We start from the raw sequence: 25581 nt of genomic DNA on the forward strand, positions 1-25581 counted from the left end.
GTCGTGTCCATGACGGCGGAAACGATTGGGATTGTTTATTGATCAGGGTAACATATGCGATAAGATCGGTCACAACTTCACGTCCCAATCAGGCACATCATCGATTCTTCGGAGAATAGGGGTTGTGGATAAATGAGCCGATAAGGATAGGCGATCGGGAGGGAAAATGCGCGTCAGTTAACGACTAGTTAATTGCTCTGAATGGGAGAAAGAGTGGAAGATGGATGGAGGATCCCGTCAAACATGGCAGCCCCAGGCAGGCAGGAACCGCAATTGGCCCGTCGTTGCTGGCCTGCATCCTCAGGCAGAGAGAGCCGCGAAAGCTCAATGAGGACTAGCGCGATCTCGGTAGCTCCGCATTGGGATCCACCGAGACTATATTTACTTGGTTATTCATTAAATAGAAATGAAGTAGGACGATAATGGCATGAGGACCAAGAGATCGAGCATAGAACGATAAGACTAGTGGAGTGCATGCGGAGATAGATTTAGAGAAAACGTGCTCAATGCCTTTGCGCAGAAGAACCGAGTCGTTGGAGCTCCCTGAACTGCTTCAATCTACAGAGTACACAGAAGTGAATCTCAAACTTGTCCATATATTTCGCCCAGACTGTAGTATCAACCTGACAGACAGTGGCAACTGGAATAGCATGTATGTCTCTTGATTTGTCATGTGTGTTGTAGCAAGGGTTCAATTAAATTGAACAGTTGGTGATTGATTTGGTGTTGGTCTTATTGTCGGTGATGCTGACATAATCACATAGAAGGTGACACAGAAAAGAGTCTCCAACAGAGCGCATGATCAAAGCCAAAACGTCTTCAGTTAGGATTCACTGCATATGCTTAACATGAGGGGTTGTTTTCATGCAGCCTTTTGATCCCTTCCAATTTGGCTGCAGGTCGGGTTTCACATCCATCCCAAGTGATAGGCGAGGACTGAACGGCTAATCAGTGGGCCATTCATTGACGGATTACGCATGGCTCCCATTCCCCGCTGAAACCATCGGAGAGCGCCATTGCGCGCATCCTACACACTCTTGCTCTTCTTTATACCAGCAAGTGATTTCAACCTCCTCTTGAGGGTCAACTCAAAATATGCCTCCCGTGTCTCCGCAACCCGAGCGCCCTCGGGTGATTCTCTATCATCAGACGATCTGTCCTGATGGCCAGTACTGCTCCATGCTGCCGCTGCTGGACAACAATACTGGCGTCACCCACATCATCCTGGCCGCTTTTCACCTCAATGCCGATCCACAGCACATTACTCTCAATAATGATCCCCCTCATATGCCGCTGTATGAACCGCTGTGGGCCGAAGTGCCGGCCGTGAAGCAGAGCGGGGTTCGTGTCATGGGACTCCTGGGAGGCGCGGCGCAGGGCTCATTCCGCTGCCTGGACGGTAATGAGGAGAAATTTGAACTATACTATCAACCCTTGCGGGACATGGTGCGGCGCCATGAACTGGACGGGCTGGATCTGGATGTGGAGGAAGAGATGTCGTTGTCGGGCATTATCCGGCTGATCGACCGGCTCAAGCTTGACATGGGTGACGACTTCATCATTACGTTGGCTCCAGTGGCGGCGGCCATGTTGGGCATGGGCAACCTGTCCGGCTTCGACTATCGCGAGCTAGAGCGACAGCGAGCCTCCAAAATCAGCTGGTATAATACCCAGTTTTATAATGGTTGGGGCCACCCAGACGACCCTCGGATGTATGCGACCATGATTGCACAGGGCTGGGCCCCGAACCGGGTGGTGTACGGGCTGTTGACGAATCCGGGGAATGGATCGCAGGGCTATGTGCCACTGGAAAAGATCGGGCCGATCCTAGGTCTGCTGGTTGAACGCTTCCCCAACTTCGGAGGCGTGATGGGTTGGGAATATTTCAACTCGAAACCGGGAGACCGAGAAGCCCCCTGGCAGTGGGCGGCGGCGATGAGCTTGAGCATGAATATGAAGGAGGTGCTACACGTTGCGCGTATGATGCGCTCGGGGCCAATGGCCAACAGCTTGATGAACCTACTTCGGGACATGATGCAGCAGCGATAAATACATAGCGTGCAGCTACTTCCACACCTTGCATATATAAGTTATAGAGCAATTGAGAATTAACAACTGACTTATACATTGGGTTGGTGGCTTGATGTTGTTTTGGGTTGGAGAGCATGTCGTCATCTCTGCGGCGCCTCATCCGTTCCGCCTTTTCGGATTAATCAGTTGATCTACTCGACTAACTGTGAATTGCTTCTTCCTCTTCTTCTTCGCCCTTAACTACCTCTCTTGTTCTCCTTCTCATCTGTCTCTCTGGAAGAGCTGCATGAGCTGGTGATGCTCTGACTCCTCTTCATCCGCGTAGATCGTGTCGACAGCTTCTCGACGCCATGGTGTCTATTCCCCGCGTAGCTGCTGCTACGAGCTCCGCGGCCCTCCGAGTGACAGCCTTCTTCTTCCTCCGCTGGGTGCGTTGACTGTTCTTCATGGCCTACGCAATCATGGTAGCTAATTGGAGCTATATAGATTCCTGGCCATCATTTCCCACCTCTTATAGTCACATTTCTAGCTGTTTACCTAGCTTCATTGGTGTCGCTTGGCCGACCGGGCGACCAGAGCAATACCGATCGGCGCAAGGGCAATGAGGATGCTCAACATGCTTCCAGTAAGTAGGCGCAACATGAGCAGGCTCTACCCCCTCAAAAGCACACAAAGTAACATCCTATAGGATCTCCGCCGCCAACTAAAGGCGTCCTCAAGGTCTTGCTGACTGGGCTGCCGTCTCCCCGACTACCGCTGTCAACGCGTTTGACCGTCCTGATCAACATTGTCCTCGCCCTCCTCACCCTAGACTTCGTGGGACGAGGCTTCATCCTCTATCCCAGCAGTGACCTTGCTTTCTCTCGTATTGGCTACGTCTCTCCGACGACCGCGAATTTGCTGGTCCGCGAACCCGACCCGGCTCAGCTACCCTTGATCGTATACTATCAGCCAACAGAGGAGGACCCCTCGAGATGGACAGAAGAAGGCGTGATTTACTCCCTGACGGATGCGACGGACTTCACAACCACCGTAACCATCAAGAATCTGGAGCCCTCATCCGCGTACCGCTATTCTCTGTCCAACAATCTGACGGGCTCTTTCGTCACCGCACCGATGCCCGGCTCCAAATCAGCCAACCGTCTGAGCTTCCTCACATCGAGCTGCATGAAGGCGAATTTCCCCTACAACCCGCTATCGCATCCACTACGCATCCCGGGACTTGAAATGATGACAGAGACGGTCAATCGGCTGCCGTCTCTGCTCCGACCAGCATTCATGTTGTTCCTAGGTGACTTCATTTACGTCGATGTGCCTCAGCGTTTTGGCTCCTCAATCTCTCACTACCGCAGCGAGTACCGCCGGGTCTACTCCTCCCCGTCATGGAACAAAGCCCAAGATGGTCTCCCTTGGATTCACACACTAGATGACCACGAGATCGAGAATGACTGGTCCAAGGGAAACACCACGGCGCCATATCCCGCCGCCGCGGAGCCCTACATCCATTACCACGTCAGCGCAAACCCTCCCATCCCGCCAACACCCTTTGCTAAGCCCGAAAACACCACCTACTTCTCATTCATTAATGGCCCAGCTTCATTCTTCATGGTAGACACGCGCACCTACCGCTCCGAGCCCGCCCAGCCCAACTCCACCATCCTCGGCTCCGCACAGCTCCAGTCTCTCCTCGCCTTCCTTGCCCGTCCCGAACCAGCCGAAGTCCGCTGGAAGATCGTAGCCTCCAGCGTCCCCTTCACCAAGAACTGGCATGTCGGCACCACCGACACCTGGGGAGGATTTCTCAACGAACGCCGCACCGTCTTCGATGCCATGTGGCGCGCCGAGCGCGAACTCGGCGTCCGCATCGTCCTCCTCAGCGGAGACCGTCACGAATTCGGAGCCACGCGTTTCCCAGACCCCGACCTCGACTTCAGCCACGAGGAACTCCTCCCCAACACCGCCGGCGAAGGACTGCACGAGTTCTGTGTTGGCCCGCTCAACATGTTCTACCTCCCCATCCGGACCTACCGCCAGGACGACGACGAAGACGTCGCCATCAAATACATCCCCGACGGAAACACCAAATACGGTCTCATCGATATTGACGTTCAAGATGAGCTCATCACCACCTCAACTGGCAAGACCATCTCCATCCCCAGCTCTGTCTTCACTTATTCCCTCTACGTCAATACCGATCTGATCTGGAAATACTCTCTTGCTGTGCCTCTGTCTGGCCAGGAGGCTGTGGTCGCCTCCGCGTCGACCTGGAAACACCCTCGCTTCCCGCCGGGTAAGCTCCTCTTGGATGATCGCGAGGAGGATAGTACGTGGGATGCAGCTGTTAAGACGGTGATTGGCCGCGTTGAGGAAACGGTAGGTCGTGTGCGCTCGTTTGTGTTGGAGCAGGCCTATGAGGTATTGGATAGAGTTAGACGGGTGGAGAGGGTGGATTGATTGATGATTCAGTTGGTATGGGGTCTGTGATTGGACTATTAATATATTTCTCACCTCTTTTCGGTGGTGTTTGGCATTATTGTTCTCAAGATAATCTATTCTGAATAATCTACTATTTTTGACTTGTGATATACTATAATGTTTAGTAGTGGTATATATCTTATTAAGACACCAAAGATAAGTAGTAAGCTTCCATAGCATCGATTGATGTCCCAGAGGGCCAGTCAGATATTAGCGAAAAAGAAAAAAGATAAGCAAAAGTAAATCAAGTCACGCCCAACACCATCATATGCTAGTTACAATCGACGAATGAGGTGAATGATGACTGAACTGAAGCAAGGCATATTTCCCCAGTCTCTTAAGAATCAAACGAAAAGAAGAGACGGAGACACAGGTGTAGTAATATAATCATGGAATGGTAACAACGCGGAATCAAGAATCAAGAAGGAGTTTGGAAATGCGTGCATCATCGTCATCATCACAATCACCGTCCTCTACCGCGGCCTCCACCACCACCGCCGCCGCCGCCCATCAACCCACTCATCTGGCTCATCATACTTTGTAGATCCATTCCACCTAGACCGGGCAGACCACCGCCGCCTCCACCTCCTTGACCTTGCAGCATTTGCATCATCTTGGCCATATCGCCCATGCCGGGCATACCGGGGAATCCACCACCGCCGGCACCACCCATTGCGGCCATGCGCTTCTGCATGGCGGCGAGCTGCTGCTCCTTGTTACCACCCTTGAGCATGTTCTGGGCGCGCTGCATCTGCTTCTTCTGTCCGCCGACACGCTTGGCCATGCCGGCCATCATGCGGTGCTGGGAGAGCAGGTCTTCCACTTCGCGGACGGTGGTACCGCTTCCGCAGGCGATACGGACCATGCGGCTGGGTTGTTCGACAAAATTCTTGCCGTCGCCGTCGAGCTCGGCGGCCGTCATGCTGTCGAAGATGTAGATCATGCGACGGAGCTTCATGGAGCCGTCTTCGTCATCGAGACCCGCGGTCAGGTTGGATAGACCGGGGATCATGCCGGAGAGCTTGGAGAGGGGTCCCATCTTCATGATGGAGGTGATGTTCTCGCGGAAGTCGCGCAGCGTGTAGATACCTTCTGAGATGTGCTTGTAGGTTTCCTTGGCGGAGGCCGAGTCTTTGGTTACGGCTTGTACGTGCTCTACCAGTCCAGCCATATCGCCCATACCCAGGAGCTTCTGGATGAAGGCCTTCGGCTCGAAGCGTTCCAGGTCCATTAAGTGCTCACCGGTACCGAGGTAGATGATGGGGGTGTGGGTGGCAGCGACGGCGGAAATAGCACCACCACCTGCGGCGTGACCATCCGTCTTGGTGATGATGATGGCTCCGAAGTCTGCGGTGGCCTTGAAGGCAGAGGACTGGGCTTCGGCAGCCTGACCGATGGTGCTGTCGAGGACGAGGATGGTCTGGTCGGGGGTGACGGCGGTCTGAATCTGGGTCATTTCGGTGAAGAGCTCTTCTTCTTGCTTGTGACGACCACTAGTATCGACGATGATGATTTCGAAACGCTCCTTCTTGAACTTGGCCACACCCTCGGCTGCCACAATGGCGGGGTCGGTTTGCGTCAAGCTACCGTAGTAGGGAATCTTGGCTTTGGTGGCATTCTGTTTCAGCTGGTCAAAAGCACCAGCACGGAAGGTATCGGCACAGACAAGGGCAGTCTTAAAGCCGCGCATCTGGTAGTGGCGAGCCAGCTTGGTACAAGTGGTCGTTTTACCGGCACCCTGCAGACCGACGAACATGATCACGTTGGAGCGGCCCTTCTTGGGACGGAAAGGCTCCGCATGGGGATCAACCAGGGAAACTAGCTCATCGAAGACGGCCTTTTGAATCAAACGCTTCTTGTTCACGGCGGCAGGAAGAGAGGCGAAGTTGACGCTGGACTTGATGGACTTGCGGAGGGACTGGACCAGGCGGACGTTGACGTCGGCGGACAGCAGGGCGGCGCAGATCTCTTTAATCATGTCATCAAAGGCCTATTTGTGGTCAGTACATACATCAGCTCGAGAAGAGGGATCTGATTCTCACCTTCTCGTCCAAATTGTTGGAGCGAGTCAGGTCATTGACAGCGGCGTTGATTCGCCGCCCGAGATCCTGAAGGACCATGGCGGGGGAATTCTTGTCGAAAGAGAATAAATCAGATTAAAGCATATACAGATTAAAAGATGCGTCACTTGTTGCCAGAAATCGTGAAAGGTGGCAGAGACGACAGTAGAAAACGAATGGAGGATGCAGCGAGATGGATGAATCGATAGACTGAGAGGCCAACTGCGCGGGCGAAGCGATGCGGAGAGCCTCGCGGCCAATCACAGCCGTGCGTTGCTGGCCGCCCGCGAGGGACCCAAAAATTGCTGGGAAAAAAAGTTCGGGATTCAATGCAAGTTCATTGCATTTTCCACTTCATATATCCTCCCACATTCGGGTCAAAGTTATATTTCTTTCAGTCAATTTTGAAATACTTAATATCAACCGTCAAAATGCCTCCCCACATGAAAAAGCGCAAGGTCCTCGAGTCGTTGCAGGCCGGTCCCAAGAAGAAGTTCAGAAAGCAGCGCGAATACCACAGCAGCTCCGAAGAAGAGTCCGAAGACGATGAACCCACCGATTTCAAGGCTGTCAGCTTGGCCGATTCCGATGATGAGGAAGTCCAAGTGAAGCAGCCCAAGAAGCAGACCAAGTCGATTGGCGCCTCTACGAAGAGCAAAGCGGCGGAGAAAGACGAAAGCTCCGACGAGGAGGAAGCCGACGAAGACGAGGAGGATGGTGATGTTGAGTCTGAAATCGATTCTGAAGGATCCGACGATGAAGAGGGTGCCGACTCCGATACTTCTGCACCTGCGACAACGGGTCGCAGAGCTGTCTCCAAGCGCAATGATCCCTCGGCCTTCTCCACCTCTATCGCGAAGATTCTGTCCACCAAACTCCCCACATCCGTTCGAGACGACCCCGTGCTGGCGCGCAGCAAAGCCGCTGCCCAGAAGAGCACCGACGTGGCGGAGGAGAAGCTGGATCGGCAAGCGCGGGCCAAGCTGCGTGCGGAGAAGAAGGAAGAGCTGGACCGTGGCCGTGTTCGCGATGTCATGGGTCTGGAGCGTGGCCAGGCGGGTGCCGTTGCTGAGGAGGAGAAGCGTTTGCGCAAGATTGCCCAGCGTGGTGTGGTGAAGCTGTTCAATGCCGTCCGCGCCGCTCAGGTGCGCGGAGAGGAAGCAGCCAAGGCAGAGCGCAAGAAGGGTACCGTTGGTATCGGCGAGCGCGAGAAGGCCGTGAACGAAGTCAGCAAGCAGGGCTTCTTGGACCTGATTAGCGGGAAGAAGGGCAAGCCGTTGAAGATTGAGGAGGCTTAAGGAGTTTTACGAGAAGTTTCTGTTCGCTGTTCAAGACCTGGCATACCTTGGGCGTTTGAGGGGTTGCTCTACTGTTGTTTCTGTTTCATTTTATCTCAAGTGTTTGGATTAAAAAGTGATATGCTATTTACAGGTACTTTCATGCCAAAAAGTGAATGGAGATCGGTATACCCAATAGAGACACGTTAGTTTACACACCAATGAGCCCACAATAACCATAGATAGACCTGGAACCCCTCCCCAGTGTATGCGCTTGGATAATCATACAGTCCGTCCCTCATCTCCGGTCGCCTCTCGTATATACTCGTACAAAGCTCTCTTATTTCTTGGGCTCGAAGTCGCTTGCCTGCAAGTTTCGAGTCATCGACGGGAGCCGGACCACGAGACCATCGAGGTCCTTGCTCATGGCCACTTGACATCCCAACCGGGAGGTCTCCGTCAGACCGAACGCCAGATCCAGCATGTCGTTCTCGTCGTCCGACGGCTCTTCCATCTTATCAAACATGTCCGGGTCCTCGACGATCACATGGCAAGTTGAGCAGGCGCATGAGCCACCACAGGCACCTAAAAGATCCCAGAATTTGTCAGTCACTATGCCCTTATAATTCCGCGCATCCCCGTTAACTGGCATTACACACCTTCCATCTCGATATCGTTTGCCTGTGCGATATCTAGCAAGTTGTCGCCCTCGGAGACCTGGAGTTCAATCTTCACGCCATCCTTGTCGATGAAAGTCACATTGATTCTGCGCATCAAACATTAGTATAGGTTATATACGAAGCCAGCGTTCGCGATGACTCACTCCTCCCCAGGCTTTGGCGGCGTGATATGGCCGTGTTGAGCACCGGCCGTGACGGAAAAGCTGCGGCGAGCCATCCATGACTGTTGGCTCAGGAAGTTCCTCCGGGCGTTTATGGAGAGTCTGCTTGAGGCAATCACTCCGGGTGTCTGAGTCGAGTAGGAAGAGGTGAGGAATTGTTTGGACTGAGTGCGACCGATGCTGTTCCCGGCCTTGGGAACGGCATGACGCAGGTTCAGGCACGCTTCTTTCCAGAACGACATGGCGCAGGGATGCTGGGAAAAGACGGAGAGGAGGAAGGGGTATTAAAGAAATAAAAAGAATACTTTTGGAGAGCGCAATGCGAGGGGAGAGGAGAGGAGAGGAGAAGCGGACCAGCAGGAAGTGGAGAGGAAGAGAGAGCAACAGAGCGAATCCTGGGGCACGAAAAAAAGGCGAGGCCGAACAGCGGCGGGAAATTCGGGCTTCTTCATTCGTCGGCTTTGCTTTTTTCGCCTTCTTCTCCGAATTGCAAGCTTCAACCTGCTCTTCTTTCTTCCCCCTCTTGACCTTCCATCCTTATCCCCGAAACAATTAAACTAATTCCCTCCCTTCTCCCTCACTTATCTTCCATCATGACTGCCCCGCTGGATGGGCCAAATCCCCTCCGTCCTTACTACATCCCTCCCCCCATCGGTCTGGACGCCTCCAATGTCTCCTCCCCTCCAGATGCGTCATCGTCAACTCAAGTTTTTGGTGGTTCGGCGCGCGATCTTCTGCCCGACCTGGACTACTCCGATTACCTCGACAACTCCCCCTCGGTGTCCAGCTGGATTCGTGATGCTTTGGACGAAGCACTCCGTCGATACCTCGGTGTGCTAACTGCCCAGCCCTTCGATGTCGCCAAAACCATTCTACAGACCTATGTAGCCCCCGATGATTCTGCGGAGGGACAATGGGCGATGCATGATCGCCGGAGCTCTGGGCTGGACAGTCAGGTCGATTCCTACGACGAAGATGTGTGTACACGATACAGACAATGTCAATGGGTGGGGAATAGACAGCTAACAATATGTCCTCTTGGGGCTCCTTAGGAATCCCTCTCCTCTGACGATGAGAGCAGCTACTTCACATCGGCAGCTCCCGCAGTGCCATCACCCTCGACTCCCCGATCCCGGAAGCCCCGACGCCATATTACCGACCGGAGCGGCTACATCCCACCCCAGACGTCGTCATCTCGATATGCCTTGGCCATCAAGAACCCCTCCTCCTTGATGGAGGTGCTGGGCCAGCTGTGGAGCACCAGCGGGCCATCGTCGCCCTGGAAAGCGACCAACGCGACCTTCATCTATTCCCTGCTACTCCCGACCTTGAACACCTTCATTCGCAGTCTGCTCTCCGCCATTGTCGGCCTGCCAGAGGAAGATGTAACTTCTTCTATGACCGCAGATATCCTGACGTCCACCGCCCCGGTCGCGACGTTGGTCCTGTCCTTCATCTCTTCGTCGCTGTCGGCGATGCTTCTCTCTCCCATTGACACTGCACGCACATTCCTCATTCTCACACCGGCCACTCACGGTCCCCGCTCGCTTCTGCGGGGTCTGCGCCAGATCCCAACTCCTAACTGCACCATCCCCCCTCACTTGATCCCGATCACCATCCTTCACTCCAGTCTCCCCAACTTCATCATCAACACGACTCCCCTAGTCTTAAAGTCATACCTCTCTATTGATCCCGTGCTAAACCCGTCGGCATGGGGTCTTTTCACCTTTTTGAGCTCGGGCCTGGAGCTCGCAGTCCGGTTTCCTCTTGAAACTGTCCTTCGTCGCGCGCAAATCGCAACATTTACTTCCCCTAGTCTTCGGCAGCAGTCCCGCGGTTCCATCCGCTCAGTATCCTCCCCCACAACCGCTGAGGCTCCAACGACTGAGGTTGAGACCATCGTGCCTACGCCCCAGACCTACCGCGGCATCATCGGCACGATGTGGAGCATCGTCTACGAAGAGGGAGTGGCACCCGCGCCGGAGACTGATCGTGCGCGCCAGCTCATGAAGAAGCCCGTCGTACAGCGGAAACGCCAGGGCCAGGGTATCAAGGGATTATACCGGGGCTGGCGCATTGGCATGTGGGGGATTGCCGGGATTTGGGGCGCCAGTCTTATGGGCAGCTTCAGTGTAACTGGAGAGGACGAGTCGATGGCCAGCGGAGGTCGCTTCTAAAGAGTTGGCACCGGGCCGTCTTTCACTCCCACCCAGATCTCCTCTCTAACTCTCAATCTCTCCTTTCATTCATTGTTCCTTTCTTCGTTTAATACCAATACCAACTGACGCTGCTATGGGATGTACTTTATTTTATTGTTTTTTACTTGCAGTTGTCATATCTATGGAGCAAGCGGAATGGAATCGGCGTTGGAGCCTGTCATCTTTACAATTTTATATATTGTTCATGTAGACCATACGAATCAATATCTACCTACTCTTCATTCTACAATGTCACCACTACTCTGTTGTTCAACTTGTAGATCAATCAATAAGTATAGTATAAAAAGTCGTAGTAATTAACCCGAAATAGCCACCCATTACTCTACTCACCCAAACCCCACCCTATACAAGCAAGCCAAATATAAAGAAAAAAGTCTCTAGAACCACGAATGATGATATATATGGGAAATAAATAGATAGTAAGAAAGAAAAACGCCATATCATTTATTTCATTTCACCCGTCTAAATGTAATCATATGGAACGAACTTCAATTCGTCCCGGTCTCTAGACAAGACAATCCTGGCAGTCCGGTCGTTATTATTTTTTAGCTCTTTTTTGATGATTTTTCATGTGGGTAAATTTTTAGGTTGTTGAGGTTCCAGTTTCCCTCCTTCATGGTCACTTTTTTTTCATGGTGGGGCGGATCGTAAGGGAAGGGTTCATGAATCCCTGGGTGGAGGGTGGGGGAGGAGGAAGGAGATGAATGGGTGAGGATGGGTATTATGGAAGAGGAGGGGGTTATCTCTCCCGTCCATGAGATGAGGGTAGGAAGGTGTGAGTGAGGTGTGTATGTATAATACAAACTCAGACATGCCATGAGTCAGGTTTGGGTATCATGAGAAATAAAAGCAGAATCAAAAAAGGTGCCGAAAAGAAAGAGGCAGAAAGAAGAGAAAATGTAGAGAGGAACAGAATGCAGAGGAAGATCATTTGTCGGCGAATCTCCGGTCAAAGTAGCGTAGCACACCCATTACACTGGCGGCTTCGACTTCCAATGCGGCTCGGGAGCCTGGTTGCATTACCTCCTTCTGGCTCTGACTGGGATTGGGCAGAGTGTGAAGTTTGGGAAGCCACGAGGAGATATCATCGCTGGCTCGAGAGAAGTTCGGGTGGCGGGAGAGGGTGGTGAAGGCATCGGCACAGGAGAGAGTTAAGGACGGAGTAGCCGAGCGGCGCGAGCTGGAAGTCTGGGATTGTTGTTTAGTTGACCCGCTGCGTTGAGGGTTGGAGTTGCGCGACATGCAGCATCCACCATCGGCGCCTTTACCGCCGCAACATCCGGAGGGAGCAGCGCTGGCGGGGCGGGAGGCCGCCAGCGTCTTGCAAAAAAGGGTCCGCCTGGGATCGGCGAGACATTGAGCACAAGTACCCGGGCCATTGGCGCAGGGATTCGTCGCTTGACTAATGGGTGGGAGGGTCACCTCGGACCGCACGTCGCCGTCGGAAGGGGGCGGCGTGAACTGCGACAGGTTCTGGATGGGTGCCAGACGGTTGTTTTCGAACGAGTTCCGCCGGCGGCGCTCCTCTTCCTGGGCAGCCATTTCGGCACAAATACATGGCGTGCCATCCTGGCAGAAACCACAAGGGTCGACGGCCGGGGAGGAGACGTTAGTGACTGTGTCGTCCTGGACGTGATGGGGGGCCGCGAATCGTGTTGTGAAATCGATCTCCATCTCCTCTGGCTCAGGCTTGATTTCGGGTTCGGCACGAGACTGGCTCGAGTTATCAGGACGCTTTGACTGCGTTGACGTCCGCTCGATGCCAGGCATGCCGCTAAAGGCGTCTTCGATGCACTGACAGTGCACGTTCGAGCAGTTGCTACAGCCCAGGGGCACCTCCTCCCGCTCCTCGTGCATGTTATTTTCCACTGCCACTTGAGCGGCGGCTGAGTCTCTGGGTATGCGTGTCAAGGGCGCCTTGTCTGAGCGGGAGGCATTCTTGTCCGACAACGAGGACCGGAACTCCTTCACGAGGCTTTCCTTAGCGCTGCGCTCGACGGAGACCTCTTTTTCCAAAGCGTGGCACCGGTCACGCCACCAGGCCATTTCGCTTCGACATTGGTCGACCTCATGGGAAAGGTTCGAGATCTGCTCCTTGAGTTGCACGACGTGGATCTCATGGTCATCTTCGATTTTCTTGATCTGGTCCTCGAGTTCGTTGACGCGGGCCGCTCGACGCTCCCGGAAAGCTCTCTGGGCAGCTCGATTCTGCGCTTTACGTTTGGTAGGGGGCGTGTCTGTGGCGGGCTTGCGGCCGGGTTTGGGACGAGGGGGGATCACCCATTCCTTGGAGGTGACGGAGCCGGGTGTGCCCGGACCGGGAGACGGTGAGATGGCTGGCTTGGCGGCCAATGCGGGTGCCAACGGAGCTGGACCGGGCGCAGGAGCGAGCGAGGGAGCTGGAGTGGCCATGGTATTTAAGAGACCTCTTTTTATTGTAAGAGGTGGCCTGGGTTGTGGTCAGCAGTCATAATTTTTCGCCGCGAGGAGCGGGTTGCGGGAGGTGTTTGGGAGGGAAACGGACCAACAGGTGGGAAGGAAGAAGAAGTGGTGGTGTCACTTGATCGCTTCGGCGGCCGGAAGAGCGGAAGTGCGCCCCTTCAGCCGGTAAGCGAGACGAGGTGTGGTGCAGAGCACACCGGAGAAGATTGGGCGTGCAGCAGCAATGTGTTTAATCAATCTATGCCACGAAGCAGACAGAATAATGGGCAGGGATTGAACAAGGTATGGAAGAGGAAAGGACGAAGGTAAGGCAGAAATGAAAACAAGAGGGCGACCGAGGGAAGAAGAGGGGGAAAGAAGGCCGGGAAAAAGGTATCGGATCAGATTAGATTATCGTGCGCGTTCACCGACTTCGGAGTTACGGTGGGACGTTCCTCGCCCCCGTCTATTATTCGTCAGTCCCGCGCCAGCCCGATGGTTATCAATCACCCAGCTCGGACTTGTTTGGGGTTAGGGTATGTTATCCACCTATTCTCCCCCCAGGAGTAATCTTGTACGCTGGGATTGCGTCGTTGCCCATTAGTTGATTTTAAAGCAGGGTTTGACCGTCAGCCTTATATGAACCGCGGACTCTGCTCTGCTGTCTAGCGACAGTACTACTTGAACTCTACATCTTCCATGCATCAGCATGGCCGATTACACGAAGAGTCGGAGATAAAAGTCGTGAGTCAATCATGACACTCTACACCTCCCATCCCACGGGACTCGAAATTCTCTCACCCCCCCAAAGGCTGCACATGTGGGTACAGGTCTTCTTCCCGTCCAGCCTCTGTTTGGTGGTTGTTCCCACCCGCGATGAGCGCGGATTCCTTGGCAAGACCATTGTCTCCAGCAGAAGAACGAAAAGCACATGGCAAAAGCGGATGTGATTAATATTTGCCTCAGTTATAATGGAGCGAGGCTGACACATAGAAACATGGACATTCGGCGTCGAGTCCCCAATGGCCCAGATACTCCCCGACAAACGAGATGAAAAATGAAATCAAACGGGGCCTGTGATTAGCAATTAAAACAGAAGATGGAGCCAATTACCTCTAACCGGTTGAACGGTTTTCCAGTCACAGAGACCCTTCAGGAATTCTTCTCCCTTTTTGACCAGACCGGAGCAGACAAGACCCATCCCACACCCCCAACCCACATACACTGGGTTTTGGTTCATGATGGCTGGCATTATTCGGTACCACTGCTCCCTCCGTCGTCTGATCTTATCAGATTACGCTAGTCCTTTCGGGCAATCCGAACCATGCGTGTCGTAATGCACGAACCAAAACCTGTCGACGATCAGTCGAGGAAATCCGCCTCCTTAGCCGGGTTCAGTCTAGTGGGATGGGTATGGTGAAAACTCTTCCTGGTTACTTGCCTGCGTTATTGCCAGCAGTTGGAGCGCTCATGGTTGAAGTCATTTATTGTAAGTGTTTCAAATGCCGATGAACGGAATCCCCTGGAGGCGAATACGGCCCGATTTTGGATAGCTGTCGTTGAACGCGGCAGACCGACTTTTTCCATGCAGGGACTCGCATGTTAAATTCCTTATCACTCAATTATTTGAGTCACAGCTGATATGAATGCGACATGAGTTACATATGAGGTTGGTAACTTGTGCTTCAAAAGTACGTAGTCAATAGGGATGTCTGCTATTCGCGGAAGCGACCGTTGTGACTGATAGAATTCTCCCTCCACCGATCATCGCTCGTTTCTTGATTTTCGGGTTGCCTTCTTCCATTCCTTACTTTTTGCCCTCTGGGTCCCACCAAGTACTACCTCCGTACCCCCATTCGCTGGAATCGAAAACGTCTGCCAAAATATTTGTGATTTGCATCATTCGTCACGTAAAGTACAAGGTTGAGAAGTGTCCATCAATTAAACAGAACATTAGACAACAGAAGCAGCATTTACAGATCAACCAGAGCTGGCGATCCCGTTGAGGGATGAGCTGAGTGCTTGGTTTGGACAAAGACCTTCTGGATGCCTCCCTCGCGATGGTCAAACAATTCGTATAGTTTGTCCATATCCTCCAGGCGGACGCGATGGGACACAATGTCCAATGGGTTGATCTCACCCTTCTGGATCTGCTCGAGGAGATACTTCCAATACTTCTGCACTGGAGCCTGGCCATTGCCGATGAGCCGGACACCTGTCTGCATCAAAGCACCGATGTTGAAGTGGTTTGTCTAGTAGTCATTAGTTCAGTAACCAAAGTCATAGGTAATTGTGGTTGGCACATACATAACCAGCGTAGACACCGGTAACTCCCACGCGGCCAAAAGGTCGGACAGATGTAATCATCTCGTTCAACATCTCTGAAGTGTCTGTCTCCATGCCCAAGAGCATCTCAAAATAATGTGCCCATCCTTTGGCGTACTCACCCGCCGTACAATCCAAAGCAACATCTGGTCCTCCAGGGACCATCTTCTTCAACTGAGATGTGATGGATTCCCCTCTAGGCAGCTTGGTGAAGTTCAAGGTCTCAAGCTTCGGGATCTTGCTCTGGACGAAATCCAAGCGCCAGGCGGCCTCTCCTCCATCAATGAGGATGACTCTACTGGCTCCCTGTGAGAAGCTGAAGCTAGCCACCATTTGACCAATGGGCCCGGCACCCCAGACCGCAACTACATCGCCTTCATTTACCCCGGTGTCGACCACACAGTGGTACGAAGTGGCCAGGACGTCGGACAGATACAATGCTTTCTCGTCTGGGACATCATCCGGAAGCTTCAGGAGGTTGACATCACCATATGGAACTCTGACATACTCTGCTTGACCACCAGCAAAGCCTCCAGTGAAGTGGCTGTAACCAAAGATGCCTGTCCAGAATGCAGGTTAGCATATAATGTCGAAATAAGAGGTTAGAGATACTATGAATTGGGTAATATACCGGACGTCCGTTTGCCATACATGGCATTGGTGACAGAATTCTGGTTGGTGCGTTCGCATTGGGAGGTCAGCTGCTTCTTGCAGTTCCGACACTCGCCGCACGCAATGGGGAAAGCTGCCACCACTCGATCTCCCTTCTTCACCTTCTTCGCTCCTGGTCCTACGCTCTCAACAACACCGCAAAATTCATGACCCAAGACATCACCTTTCTCGAGCTGAGGGATGACACCTGCAGGAACCAACAGCGGTTAGAGCGCTGCGAAAAAATGGCAAGACATATTCGGGCACCGAACACATACCATGATATAGGTGAAGGTCACTTCCGCAGATGGTGCTGCCAGTCACCTTGACGAGTACGTCTCCTTCATCCACAACTCTTGGTTTAGGCATCTCCACTAATCACACGGGGTCAGATAAAGGAAAGTAGGAAGCCAAGCTAGATACCGATCCTACTTACCAACCTCGACATGGTTCTTTCCGGTCCAGATGGTCGCCTTAATTTTCTCCCCAGTCTCCTGGCCATACTCCCCATAATAATTGCTCACATCCGTGGTGACGGAGGCGTTGCCGCTATGTCCGACTGCTTTCTCCACGAGGTTGGCAGCTTGTGTTGCAGCCATATTTGCGATTGGATTTGATGATTCAAGTGAATAAGGATATTTACCTGGTATTACAATATTTGCTAAAGAATCAATGGTGCAGGATTACGGGGCGCATGGGGGTATTTGTTTCGCCTCTCGCGGGGCCTCCATAGCTGACATCACCGTGAGGTCGGTGCCTGTCATGCTTGTCATGCTCCCCAGCATTGGTACCCCATTTCTGGTTCAAAGCTTGAAACAAAGCCGGTCGCCGACCCTACGGTACGCTATGATAGGCAATGTTTGGGACCCGACTTACTGTCCTTTGGTGCTACCCAGAGTTTTTGCTTCCGAGAGCTCGCTCTGAAATGACGTCATTTATCAACAACATTCAATGGCCTCGACAATTAGACAGTTAGTCAACTGGCCCATCGCGATGTTGACATAGCACATGGCACATGAGGTAATTCCCAAATATACGAATACACAGTTTTGGGAGACAAAAGGCCTGGGCCCTGTCAGCTGCACTGCCGTTGCTTGTCGATGTTGGAGCTGGCCGCGTTGCAGATCTCATCTCGCCCGTCGCTTATCGCGAGTCGGGTCTAACTTTAGATGCATGATTCTGCATTGATAGCTCGATTTATTCTCTTGGGTTACTCATGCTTCGTGTTGTCAACAGTTGTCAACATGAAGCACTTCTGCCTAAAAGCTCTCGGTGCACTGCCAAGCCCGTCCCCGCCATTTATGATCTCGATCTTCCCCGTGTCATCGAAGCTGTACAGCACCCGGCTGAACGCCCTGAAATCTCCGTCGCTGTGACTTCTTGAAGAGGACGCCTCTGATTACCGAATAAGAAGCTTGCTCCTTGGGCCAATAAGACGCCCTTCATTCCCGCCGGCTCACTCGTGTCTTGGCCGGATTCTTCGCGACGCCCTGGTCTCCCTCCTCAAATTCCATCATGAAACACCTCGATCGTTGGCTAGACCGGATTACCCGTCATGCCAAAGAGATATTGGAGCCATCCTCCACGTCTGTTGAGCAGACGGGTCCACCGCCCAATCAGCAGTATCACCGTCCTCCGCCGCCATTACCTCCAGGTTTGTACCGAAATTTCATAATTTTTCACCCATTCCTGAAAGCTGTGATTGATTCTATCGGGAAATGATCGGCTTGATCTTGCCATTAAGCTGTTTCCCTTCATTCTGTCGCTCTCGTATCCGTCTGCTTTGTTCCTGTTATAGGGATACCTTTTGGAGAAATATGAGTGATCCCGTGTGTTTATATTGTAGATCGCCTATGTATTACTTACTTATTGGCTTGGAAATGTCGAGACCGCACCTTCGGCACTTAGCGACTGAAGTTTGTATACGAAACCAAAGTATACACAGTTAGGCGTGCTTATAATTGTGCTCAAGATAGCACTACTTTGCTTTCAGTTGTCTACATACGAAACTCATCCACTCAGCTTCTTCAAACCCAACAATTGATGTTCAACACTGGATGAAATGCTAATCGGCTGTCTAATCTCATGGTTTATAGTTGCAACGCCGGTGCTCGCCAGATCTGGCCCACAGACTGTTTTCGCTCATTTTATCGTGAGTACTTCTGCCTTTCATGGGAGAACGGATCACTGACTGTGTTAGGTTGGAAATGCCGCTGCTATGACCCCCGAGCAGTGGGAGTCAGACATTAGAGAGGCACAAAAAGCTCATATCGATGGCTTTGCACTGAACATTGCTCCCCAGGACAGCTACACCGATGATGTCCTCGAGAAAGCGTACTCTGCAGCGGAGAGCGTCGGGAATTTCTCCCTCTTCCTGTCTTTTGACTATGGATCCGGAGGCCCATGGCCGGCCGATCGGGTGATCACAACGATCAACACCTACCGGAACCGAAGTGCCCAATATCACTATCAGGGGAAGCCGCTAGTATCGACCTTTATAGGGGCTGATAATGCAGGCGACTGGCCGTACATCAAAGCTTCCGCTGATTGCTTCTTTATGCCATCCTGGCCCGATATGGGGCCGGCAAGACTCAGGGATTACCTGGATATCATTGACGGTGCTTTCAGCTGGGATGCCTGGCCGGTGGGGGCACAGAACAAAAACGTGACGAGCGATCGCGAATGGATGCACGCCCTTTCCGGGAAGCCATACATGATGCCTGTCTCTCCCTGGTTCTACACCAATTTGCCCCAGTGGAACAAGAATTGGCTATGGCGCGGGGACGATTTGTGGCATATACGGTGGGAGCAAGTCATGAATCTGCAGCCGGCCTTTGTCCAGGTAAGGTGATTCTCGGATGGTGCTGGGCACTGTTGACCATGATTAGATCATCAGTTGGAATGATTACGGCGAATCCCACTATATAGGACCAATCTATGAACCCGGGATGCCTGACGGATCTTCCAAGTACGTCTTGGATTGCCCGCACGATGCGTGGCGAGCTTTGCTGCCCCACTACATCGCCGCCTATCGAGGGTCTGGGATGAATAGTATGTACCAGGCGAATCAGACACTGTCTTTGGAGGATAAGATGGTTTACTGGTATCGCTTGAATCCGAGTTACGCTGGGAGTGCCAACGGCACGACGGGCAATGATCCTAATGTGGGCCAGGAGGTGATGCCACCGAATGAACTTGCTCAGGACAGAGTATTTGTCAGTGCTACTGTTAAAGACGCCTGTGAGATATACGTCCAGATCGGATATTGCGAACCAACAATTCTGCAGGCGTCGGGTCCGGGAATCCATCACTTTTCGGTGCCGTTCAACGGGCAAACGGGGCCGGTGCGGATAGCGATGGTCCGGAATGGCTATGAGGTTGCAGTTGCCGTTGGACCAGCGATCACGGATGACTGTAAGGATGGCAATGTAAATTGGAACGCCTATGTGGGAACGAGCGACTAAACCGAATCTATGAGACTAGATAGATGGAGATAGGAGATAGTGATTCATCCTCGGCTCGGGCCAAGTGGGACGCAGCTTATCAGTGACGCAGCTACCGACCAACTTGGCTGGTACATAGATTCTGGGAGCTATACACGCCCCGTTTTACTGTGAATTTTAAGCGATTGCTGTTGTGACTATTCCAATTAACACCAATGACCGTAGACATTTGTTCTCCGTTTACAATAAAGCCCACTTTTGCCTTCGCCCGACGGAGCTCCGGGCCTCAGCAACCAAACTGGTCACGGCGCTTATCGGAATGATCGTCGAAGCTCCGCTCAGCTGACCTCGTCCCTTCTCCGCTCTTCTCCAATTCCCTCCCTCTCCTCATCCTCTTCCTCCTCAATTGCCCACTTGACTATTCCACTACTTCATCTACCACCTTTGCTACTTTTCCTACAGCTCCATGGCCAAGAAGAACATCATGGGCCTCCGTGAGGCCGCCATGGCCTATCGTCCCAGCTCGTCCGGCCACCTCCCCGACCCGGTCCAGGACTACTCCCCAGTCTCTCCTGCTCCCACCGCGCAACCTACCGCGGGACCGGGGTCCGTTAACCCAGATGACTATGCGAAACCTTACTGCGAGTTTATGACGGCGAACCCGACCATCTTCCATGCTGTTGACGGCTTCACCAAACAGCTGGAAAGCAAAGGTTACAAGCGCCTGCCAGAGCGCGAAGCGTGGACCTCCAAGCTCGAACGCGGCGGGAAATACTACTGCACTCGGAACTCCAGCGCGTTCATCGCGTTCTCTATTGGCAAGGATTATAAGAGTGGAAACGGTATGGCTATCGTGGCCGGTCACATTGACGCCCTCACCGCCAAGTTGAAGCCCGTGTCCAAGCTCCCCACAAAGGCCGGCTTTCAGCAGCTCGGAGTTGCCCCATATGCAGGTGCTCTGAATGAGACTTGGTGGGATCGGGATCTATCTATTGGTGGGCGTGTCTTGGTCCGGGACCCTAGCAGCGGAAAGGTCGAGTCCAAGTTGGTCAAGCTGGACTGGCCGATCGCCCGTATTCCCACATTGGCACCGCACTTCGGCGCGCCATCCCAGGGCCCCTTCAACAAGGAGACGCAGATGGTCCCTGTAATTGGCGTGGATAACTCCGACCTCTTCCAGCAGCAAACGTCGTCCACTACAAGCCCCTTCGCGGCGGGCTCATTTGCCTCTACGCAGCCGGAGAAGCTCGTCAAGGTCATCTCCAAGGAATTGGGCATTACGGACTACAACACCATTCTCAACTGGGAACTGGAACTCTATGACAGTCAGCCAGCGCAGCTGGGCGGTCTGGAGAAGGACCTGATCTTTGCGGGGCGGATTGATGACAAGCTATGCTGCTACGCGGCTCAGGAGGCTCTGATTGCCTCGCCGGACAGCACATCCCCGGGGTCGGTGAAGATGGTCGGTATGTTTGATGACGAGGAGATTGGCAGTTTGCTGCGCCAGGGTGCTCGGTCCAACTTTATGAGCAGCGTGATGGAGCGCATCGCCGAGGCGTTCGCCCCGAGCTATGGTCCCAACGTGCTAGCGCAGACCGTAGCCAATAGCTTCTTCGTCTCCTCAGACGTCATTCATGCGGTTAACCCCAACTTCCTCAACGTGTACCTGGAGAACCACGCCCCGCGCCTGAACGTCGGCGTGTCCGTCTCCGCCGACTCGAACGGACACATGACGACGGACAGTGTGAGCCATGCTTTCATGAAGCGTGTCGCTGAGCGCTGCGGCTCAACCCTGCAGGTCTTCCAGATCCGGAATGATTCCCGCAGCGGCGGCACTATCGGACCCATGACTAGCTCCCGGATTGGCATGCGGGCAATCGATGTGGGCATTCCTCAGCTCAGTATGCATAGTATCCGGGCGACGACAGGCAGTCGGGACCCTGGTCTCGGAGTGCAGCTGTTCAAGGGCTTCTTCGACTACTTTGAGGAGATTGACAAGGAGTTTGCTGACTTTTAGACATACCGTTGTACTTTGATGATAGTCTAGATATAGATTCCCAATGCTATGTGTAGTGCTTCAAATTCGAGACTCTTTTTATTATTTAGGTATTGAGTTTAGTACACTAACAGACTTTCGAGACTGCATCAAAGTTTGTATTTCTGTATTTGGGCTGTCCTGCATATTCAAGTCCAATATGTAGCTTTTACCTCGATATTCAAACTAAATAGAGAACCTCCAGCACCAACCATATGAATTCAAACTCGAAATAATCAGTAAGGAATCACACCCATCAAGTAAGAAAAAGAAGTAGCTTTACCACTACCGAACTACTCTAAAAACTTGTAGATGAATAGACCCAAATACTACATATTCTGCCCCCCTCCCCCAAAAGCGGAACAAAAAGCAACAGAATGCTGACTCAGTTTTCCTGGACTGTATAAAAATATATCCGCTCATATCCGCCTATATCCGCAAATTCTTTTGCGAGGTCGACGGAGTTCTGCCGCTGATAGCGGTGTATAAAGCGGTCATGGGCTTGATGTTCTGCCACAAAATCCAACTTTCTGCCACTATGAGCCGCCAATAAAAGCGGTCAAAAAAGTAACAGAATGCTGACTCGGTTTTTCGGGGCTGTACAAAATGGATTTCCGTCTATAGCCGTCTATTTCCGTGTTTTTCTTTGCGAGGTCGATGGAGTTCTGCCGCTTTGGGCGGTTTATGAAGCGGTCTAGGTGGGCAGTATGAGCTGTATGAAGCTGAGGACAAGAGACCTATCAAACAAAGAACCTGATTGATGAAACTGTATACGCTTGTTAACTCAAGCGGCAGGAAGACAAGGCCCTCATAGGGGTAATTTCCTTGAAATTGAGTAATGTCTCGTGGATCGGAATCTTCCACAAAAGGAGCCTAAATGGGATTTATCTAACCGTTCATGCTCGTAGCCAAGGCTTTGCACTCCCTCTTAGTTGATTGGATTATGCTACCGGGATTTACCGTTTAAGTCCAATTATAAATTCACTTGTCGACAAGATCTTATAAAAGGCCAGTTACACTGGCCGCATTTCTAGACGGGTTCGAGCCCCCTCTCAAGGCATACATCTTCTTCAATTTTATTGGTGCTATATTGGCGGCCCCGAGATATTAGGAAAAAATGAAGGATGGTTCCGAGGAATACTCTCCAAGAGATGAATCTACCTCAATACTAAGATGGTAGCAGATGTATTAACATATGTGCAATATGCAATGTGGGAGAATACAGCAGAGCTGCAATCTATCTCTCACAAAGATACCAAATGAACTTTCAAGGATAAAGATTCAACTGAAGCATGCCTGGTAATTTTAAGACAAAGCAAGCAAGACATGATATACACTCTTCTCTGTTCATCCGGAAAGCCCCGAATCCGATGGTTGCGCAGTTCGCTACAGCCCAGCTAAAGCGCCCTAATACTATTGAGCCATATACAATCGGCAACTGACATTGAAGTCCTCTTTGCATAATCTCTCTATCATGTTGCAGAACAAGGAGTAACCCTTTAAATGTCCTCCACCTGCTGGAAGATATCCTCACGAAACTCCAAGTTATTCAATTGCACAAGGTATGGCTTCAACAATCACCATGGTCAGACATGCAACTCCAATGATTTATATTCCTGTCAACCCACCTTTGAGGACACATTCCTGTTCTCCAATAACACTGCCTTACTTGCATCAAACCAAAATGTCTGGATACGAATACACAGGCCAGGAGGTGAACTACCAGGTAATCGCAGATATAGTACAGCTCCTTGAAGAGAACGGTATACCATGTCTCCTAATTGGCGACTACATGTATGAAGCCATGGGAAGCCCTGGACTCCGTGGTGTAAGTCAACTGCCTGATCTCATCTAGACTCTTTACAACCGACTAGCCAAGCCCAACAGAACATCGAACTCGTTCTGGAAAGCTATGATATAAACAGAGCAATCCGCATCCTCCGCAAAGCCAACTTTCCCGATGAGCAACCCATGTACTACCCCCATCTTCTCTGTCCTTTCCCCCACATGGGACAAAAGACCTGTTCAGCCCGCGAAACCCCCTTCATCCCCTACCACTCCTTCCACCTAAACGGGAGTGTCTGGGCAGAGATGAACACAGTGTTTCACATTGATCTCTGTCTATACGAGAAGCGATATCTGTTCTGGGACCTGCCTGAGCTCACTCTAGGAGAATTGTCCGAAGATGACCCCCATTTCATCCTAGCCATTAATCCCTGTCTCCCTCCCCAGAAGGACAAGCAGCATTGGGGCCGGTTTCCTGATACCCTGTACCCGGTCAAGATGCCCATGCCGGTGCGGTATGTCGAGGCGATGATGCTTCTGACTGCCCGGGACTGGCAAATCAAGGGACATGGGTGGGCTTGGCGGGCTGAGATTGTATATATGTGGAAGCATGTGAAAGGCGTGCTACAGGGGTTCTTTGAGTTGGAGAGGTTCAAGCCGATATTTCGCTTCTGGTGGGCGGATTTGGAGAGTTCGGAGACAATGTCCGGTGGGGAGGTGCTGTGTGTGCATAAGCTGAGGGGGCAGTTGGTGGGGGCTGGTGTGATGCCTGAGACGCCGCTTACTTGGTTGAAGACGTATGATTGATTTAGTAGTGATTGCTTGTCGTATATAGTATTTGGTGTATGCATAGATTTGATATGGAATTGATTGGTATAAACGGGGCATTCAGGACTGACATGCTATGCCTCAAATCAGACTTTGAAGAACGTTACCTATTGTTCCCCCTGATTAGGATACATTTGATGCTTGAGAGTGAGAGTAGTGAGGTAGTAAATGCCAGGACTGGAAAACAGTCTCTAACTGTGGCGCAATCGGTGGGCAGACATGGAAAGGTTTCATTGCAGTGGCGGAAATACATTCTGCAATGATCCTGATATTCAAGTCTCGCCAGGCCGTCATGAGGTCTTCACTAGTCTATATCTAGAAGAGACATGGTCTCGCACTTCTCAGTATGGATTTCTCATGGACATTGAGAGTTGAGATGGTGGAGAGGCTTATTTGGTGATAACTAGGGTTGACATTGCGAAACAGTAGTAGGATTAGCAGATTATGTAACTCAACCTTAAATACGAACGGTAATCAAGCAAGGAATGAACGAATTCTTAGTACACTAGAATACGACCAACAGGAATTAGTCGAATAGGATAGATTATTTCCCCAAGAAGGCAATTGATTGCCTCCGTTCGTGACATACGTCATACGTGAGTCCGAGACTATAATAATCCACCAATATACATTATAGATAAGGCCCAAGCGTAAGCCCTCACTCATTCCCACCCCCACCCCCTATATGTCCTCTTCTCTATAGCACAATAGCGCCGATTACCCGGTCTGCTTACTGCTTACTGCCTACTGCTTACTTACTTTCCATCCCACACAACCAACCGATTGATCGACAGAAAGAAATGATTTAGCAAATGCATACAGACAAACAACACCACTCATGACATCAATCAATATCCCCAGAAAAATTCTATATAGAGTTCACCATCACATGCTCCGTTACCAAGATCACCAGACCCCTGAGCAGAAAAAAACCAGACTAACACAAAAATCGGCTCTCGGAACCCGGTCGGCCCAGCCTATAATCAACTGATATTGTTAACACCCCCGAAATCCTCCTCTTATCCGACTGGAGGAGCATTAGACTACTTTCTAGGCGTCCAACTAGCTTCCTTCCTGCATTACCGGGACCAATCATTTCATAGTTTGGATATTGAATGAGGGGGGTTTGCGTGGGATACTAGCTTATGATGGTAGTAGTAGAACAGGTAGGTAGGGAGTGGTAGGGCAGG

General features: G+C 51.8%; 11 protein-coding genes across 11 annotated transcripts; 7 read left to right on the forward strand and 4 right to left on the reverse strand.

Moving 5' to 3' along the window:
- Positions 1 to 1095: 1095 nt before the first annotated feature.
- Positions 1096 to 2049, forward strand: BO85DRAFT_482491 (putative class III chitinase; the record flags this gene model as incomplete). Its single annotated transcript, XM_025663102.1, has 1 exon — positions 1096 to 2049. One exon carries the CDS (start codon positions 1096 to 1098, stop codon positions 2047 to 2049), a length of 954 nt encoding a protein of 317 aa, XP_025520516.1.
- A 146-nt stretch (positions 2050 to 2195) lies between these two features.
- BO85DRAFT_3390 (alkaline phosphatase family protein) lies at positions 2196 to 4727 on the forward strand. The gene is made up of 3 exons (XM_025655456.1): positions 2196 to 2459; positions 2518 to 2656; positions 2720 to 4727. Exons 1-3 carry the CDS (start codon positions 2382 to 2384, stop codon positions 4483 to 4485), a joined length of 1983 nt encoding a protein of 660 aa, XP_025520517.1. The 5' UTR covers positions 2196 to 2381; the 3' UTR covers positions 4486 to 4727.
- Positions 4579 to 6748, reverse strand: BO85DRAFT_473317 (RNA-binding signal recognition particle subunit SRP54). Its single transcript, XM_025662617.1, has 2 exons — positions 6549 to 6748; positions 4579 to 6496 (listed from the first exon to the last, which is right to left on the reverse strand). Exons 1-2 carry the CDS (start codon positions 6624 to 6626, stop codon positions 4970 to 4972), a joined length of 1605 nt encoding a protein of 534 aa, XP_025520518.1. The 5' UTR covers positions 6627 to 6748; the 3' UTR covers positions 4579 to 4969.
- A 170-nt stretch (positions 6749 to 6918) lies between these two features.
- BO85DRAFT_443937 (rRNA-processing protein RRP15) lies at positions 6919 to 8298 on the forward strand. Its single transcript, XM_025658900.1, has one exon. It carries the CDS (start codon positions 6998 to 7000, stop codon positions 7862 to 7864), a length of 867 nt encoding a protein of 288 aa, XP_025520519.1. The 5' UTR covers positions 6919 to 6997; the 3' UTR covers positions 7865 to 8298.
- Positions 7939 to 9131, reverse strand: BO85DRAFT_443938 (ferredoxin family 2Fe-2S iron-sulfur cluster binding protein). Its single transcript, XM_025658901.1, has 3 exons — positions 8667 to 9131; positions 8503 to 8609; positions 7939 to 8428 (listed from the first exon to the last, which is right to left on the reverse strand). The coding sequence occupies exons 1-3, from the start codon at positions 8924 to 8926 to the stop codon at positions 8184 to 8186; spliced, it is 612 nt and encodes a 203-aa protein (XP_025520520.1). The 5' UTR covers positions 8927 to 9131; the 3' UTR covers positions 7939 to 8183.
- Positions 9132 to 9193: 62 nt separating this feature from the next.
- Positions 9194 to 11130, forward strand: BO85DRAFT_409682 (mitofusin complex protein UGO1). Its single transcript, XM_025657444.1, has 2 exons — positions 9194 to 9661; positions 9737 to 11130. The coding sequence occupies exons 1-2, from the start codon at positions 9278 to 9280 to the stop codon at positions 10859 to 10861; spliced, it is 1509 nt and encodes a 502-aa protein (XP_025520521.1). The 5' UTR covers positions 9194 to 9277; the 3' UTR covers positions 10862 to 11130.
- Positions 11131 to 11830: 700 nt separating this feature from the next.
- Positions 11831 to 13315, reverse strand: hapX (bZIP transcription factor HapX; the record flags this gene model as incomplete). Its single annotated transcript, XM_025658416.1, has 1 exon — positions 11831 to 13315. One exon carries the CDS (start codon positions 13313 to 13315, stop codon positions 11831 to 11833), a length of 1485 nt encoding a protein of 494 aa, XP_025520522.1.
- A 1882-nt stretch (positions 13316 to 15197) lies between these two features.
- On the reverse strand, positions 15198 to 16958 carry BO85DRAFT_443941 (zinc-dependent alcohol dehydrogenase). The gene is made up of 5 exons (XM_025658903.1): positions 16737 to 16958; positions 16579 to 16674; positions 16281 to 16508; positions 15632 to 16209; positions 15198 to 15576 (listed from the first exon to the last, which is right to left on the reverse strand). The coding sequence occupies exons 1-5, from the start codon at positions 16897 to 16899 to the stop codon at positions 15298 to 15300; spliced, it is 1344 nt and encodes a 447-aa protein (XP_025520523.1). The 5' UTR covers positions 16900 to 16958; the 3' UTR covers positions 15198 to 15297.
- Positions 16959 to 17406: 448 nt separating this feature from the next.
- Positions 17407 to 19940, forward strand: BO85DRAFT_443943 (glycoside hydrolase family 71 protein). Its single transcript, XM_025658904.1, has 4 exons — positions 17407 to 17954; positions 18397 to 18452; positions 18501 to 19142; positions 19189 to 19940. Exons 1-4 carry the CDS (start codon positions 17816 to 17818, stop codon positions 19762 to 19764), a joined length of 1413 nt encoding a protein of 470 aa, XP_025520524.1. The 5' UTR covers positions 17407 to 17815; the 3' UTR covers positions 19765 to 19940.
- A 188-nt stretch (positions 19941 to 20128) lies between these two features.
- On the forward strand, positions 20129 to 21832 carry BO85DRAFT_443944 (M18 family aminopeptidase). The gene has a single exon (XM_025658905.1). The coding sequence runs from the start codon at positions 20210 to 20212 to the stop codon at positions 21758 to 21760; it is 1551 nt and encodes a 516-aa protein (XP_025520525.1). The 5' UTR covers positions 20129 to 20209; the 3' UTR covers positions 21761 to 21832.
- Positions 21833 to 23462: 1630 nt separating this feature from the next.
- On the forward strand, positions 23463 to 24370 carry BO85DRAFT_515240 (uncharacterized protein; the record flags this gene model as incomplete). Its single annotated transcript, XM_025664772.1, has 2 exons — positions 23463 to 23606; positions 23666 to 24370. The coding sequence occupies 2 exons, from the start codon at positions 23463 to 23465 to the stop codon at positions 24368 to 24370; spliced, it is 849 nt and encodes a 282-aa protein (XP_025520526.1).
- Between the last annotated feature and the right edge of the window lie 1211 nt (positions 24371 to 25581).

This window comes from Aspergillus piperis (genome assembly GCF_003184755.1).
Source record: "Aspergillus piperis CBS 112811 unplaced genomic scaffold BO85scaffold_1, whole genome shotgun sequence".
In the NCBI taxonomy this organism is placed as follows: Eukaryota; Fungi; Ascomycota; class Eurotiomycetes; order Eurotiales; family Aspergillaceae; genus Aspergillus; species Aspergillus piperis.

What these genes read in the sequence shown, in the direction of transcription:
- BO85DRAFT_443941 (XM_025658903.1), bottom strand. Translation starts at nt 16,899, where the DNA reads ATGGCTGCAACACAAGCTGCCAACCTCGTGGAGAAAGCAGTCGGACAT. An exon ending in AAAGAACCATGTCGAGGTTG is followed by an intron (nt 16,675 to 16,736) that starts GTAAGTAGGATC and finishes CCGTGTGATTAG; the next exon opens with TGGAGATGCCTAAACCAAGA. An exon ending in CCGGTGTCTACGCTGGTTAT is followed by an intron (nt 15,577 to 15,631) that starts GTATGTGCCAAC and finishes AATGACTACTAG; the next exon opens with ACAAACCACTTCAACATCGG.
- BO85DRAFT_443938 (XM_025658901.1), bottom strand. Translation starts at nt 8,926, where the DNA reads ATGTCGTTCTGGAAAGAAGCGTGCCTGAACCTGCGTCATGCCGTTCCC. An exon ending in CCGCCAAAGCCTGGGGAGGA is followed by an intron (nt 8,610 to 8,666) that starts GTGAGTCATCGC and finishes TTTGATGCGCAG; the next exon opens with AATCAATGTGACTTTCATCG. An exon ending in AAACGATATCGAGATGGAAG is followed by an intron (nt 8,429 to 8,502) that starts GTGTGTAATGCC and finishes GGGATCTTTTAG; the next exon opens with GTGCCTGTGGTGGCTCATGC.
- BO85DRAFT_3390 (XM_025655456.1), top strand. Translation starts at nt 2,382, where the DNA reads ATGGTGTCTATTCCCCGCGTAGCTGCTGCTACGAGCTCCGCGGCCCTC. An exon ending in CCTTCTTCTTCCTCCGCTGG is followed by an intron (nt 2,460 to 2,517) that starts GTGCGTTGACTG and finishes GGAGCTATATAG; the next exon opens with ATTCCTGGCCATCATTTCCC. An exon ending in GGATGCTCAACATGCTTCCA is followed by an intron (nt 2,657 to 2,719) that starts GTAAGTAGGCGC and finishes AACATCCTATAG; the next exon opens with GATCTCCGCCGCCAACTAAA.
- BO85DRAFT_409682 (XM_025657444.1), top strand. Translation starts at nt 9,278, where the DNA reads ATGACTGCCCCGCTGGATGGGCCAAATCCCCTCCGTCCTTACTACATC. An exon ending in TCGATTCCTACGACGAAGAT is followed by an intron (nt 9,662 to 9,736) that starts GTGTGTACACGA and finishes GGGGCTCCTTAG; the next exon opens with GAATCCCTCTCCTCTGACGA.
- BO85DRAFT_443943 (XM_025658904.1), top strand. Translation starts at nt 17,816, where the DNA reads ATGAAACACCTCGATCGTTGGCTAGACCGGATTACCCGTCATGCCAAA. An exon ending in TCCGCCGCCATTACCTCCAG is followed by an intron (nt 17,955 to 18,396) that starts GTTTGTACCGAA and finishes CATGGTTTATAG; the next exon opens with TTGCAACGCCGGTGCTCGCC. An exon ending in CTGTTTTCGCTCATTTTATC is followed by an intron (nt 18,453 to 18,500) that starts GTGAGTACTTCT and finishes TGACTGTGTTAG; the next exon opens with GTTGGAAATGCCGCTGCTAT.
- BO85DRAFT_443937 (XM_025658900.1), top strand. Translation starts at nt 6,998, where the DNA reads ATGCCTCCCCACATGAAAAAGCGCAAGGTCCTCGAGTCGTTGCAGGCC.
- BO85DRAFT_443944 (XM_025658905.1), top strand. Translation starts at nt 20,210, where the DNA reads ATGGCCAAGAAGAACATCATGGGCCTCCGTGAGGCCGCCATGGCCTAT.
- BO85DRAFT_473317 (XM_025662617.1), bottom strand. Translation starts at nt 6,626, where the DNA reads ATGGTCCTTCAGGATCTCGGGCGGCGAATCAACGCCGCTGTCAATGAC. An exon ending in CCAACAATTTGGACGAGAAG is followed by an intron (nt 6,497 to 6,548) that starts GTGAGAATCAGA and finishes GACCACAAATAG; the next exon opens with GCCTTTGATGACATGATTAA.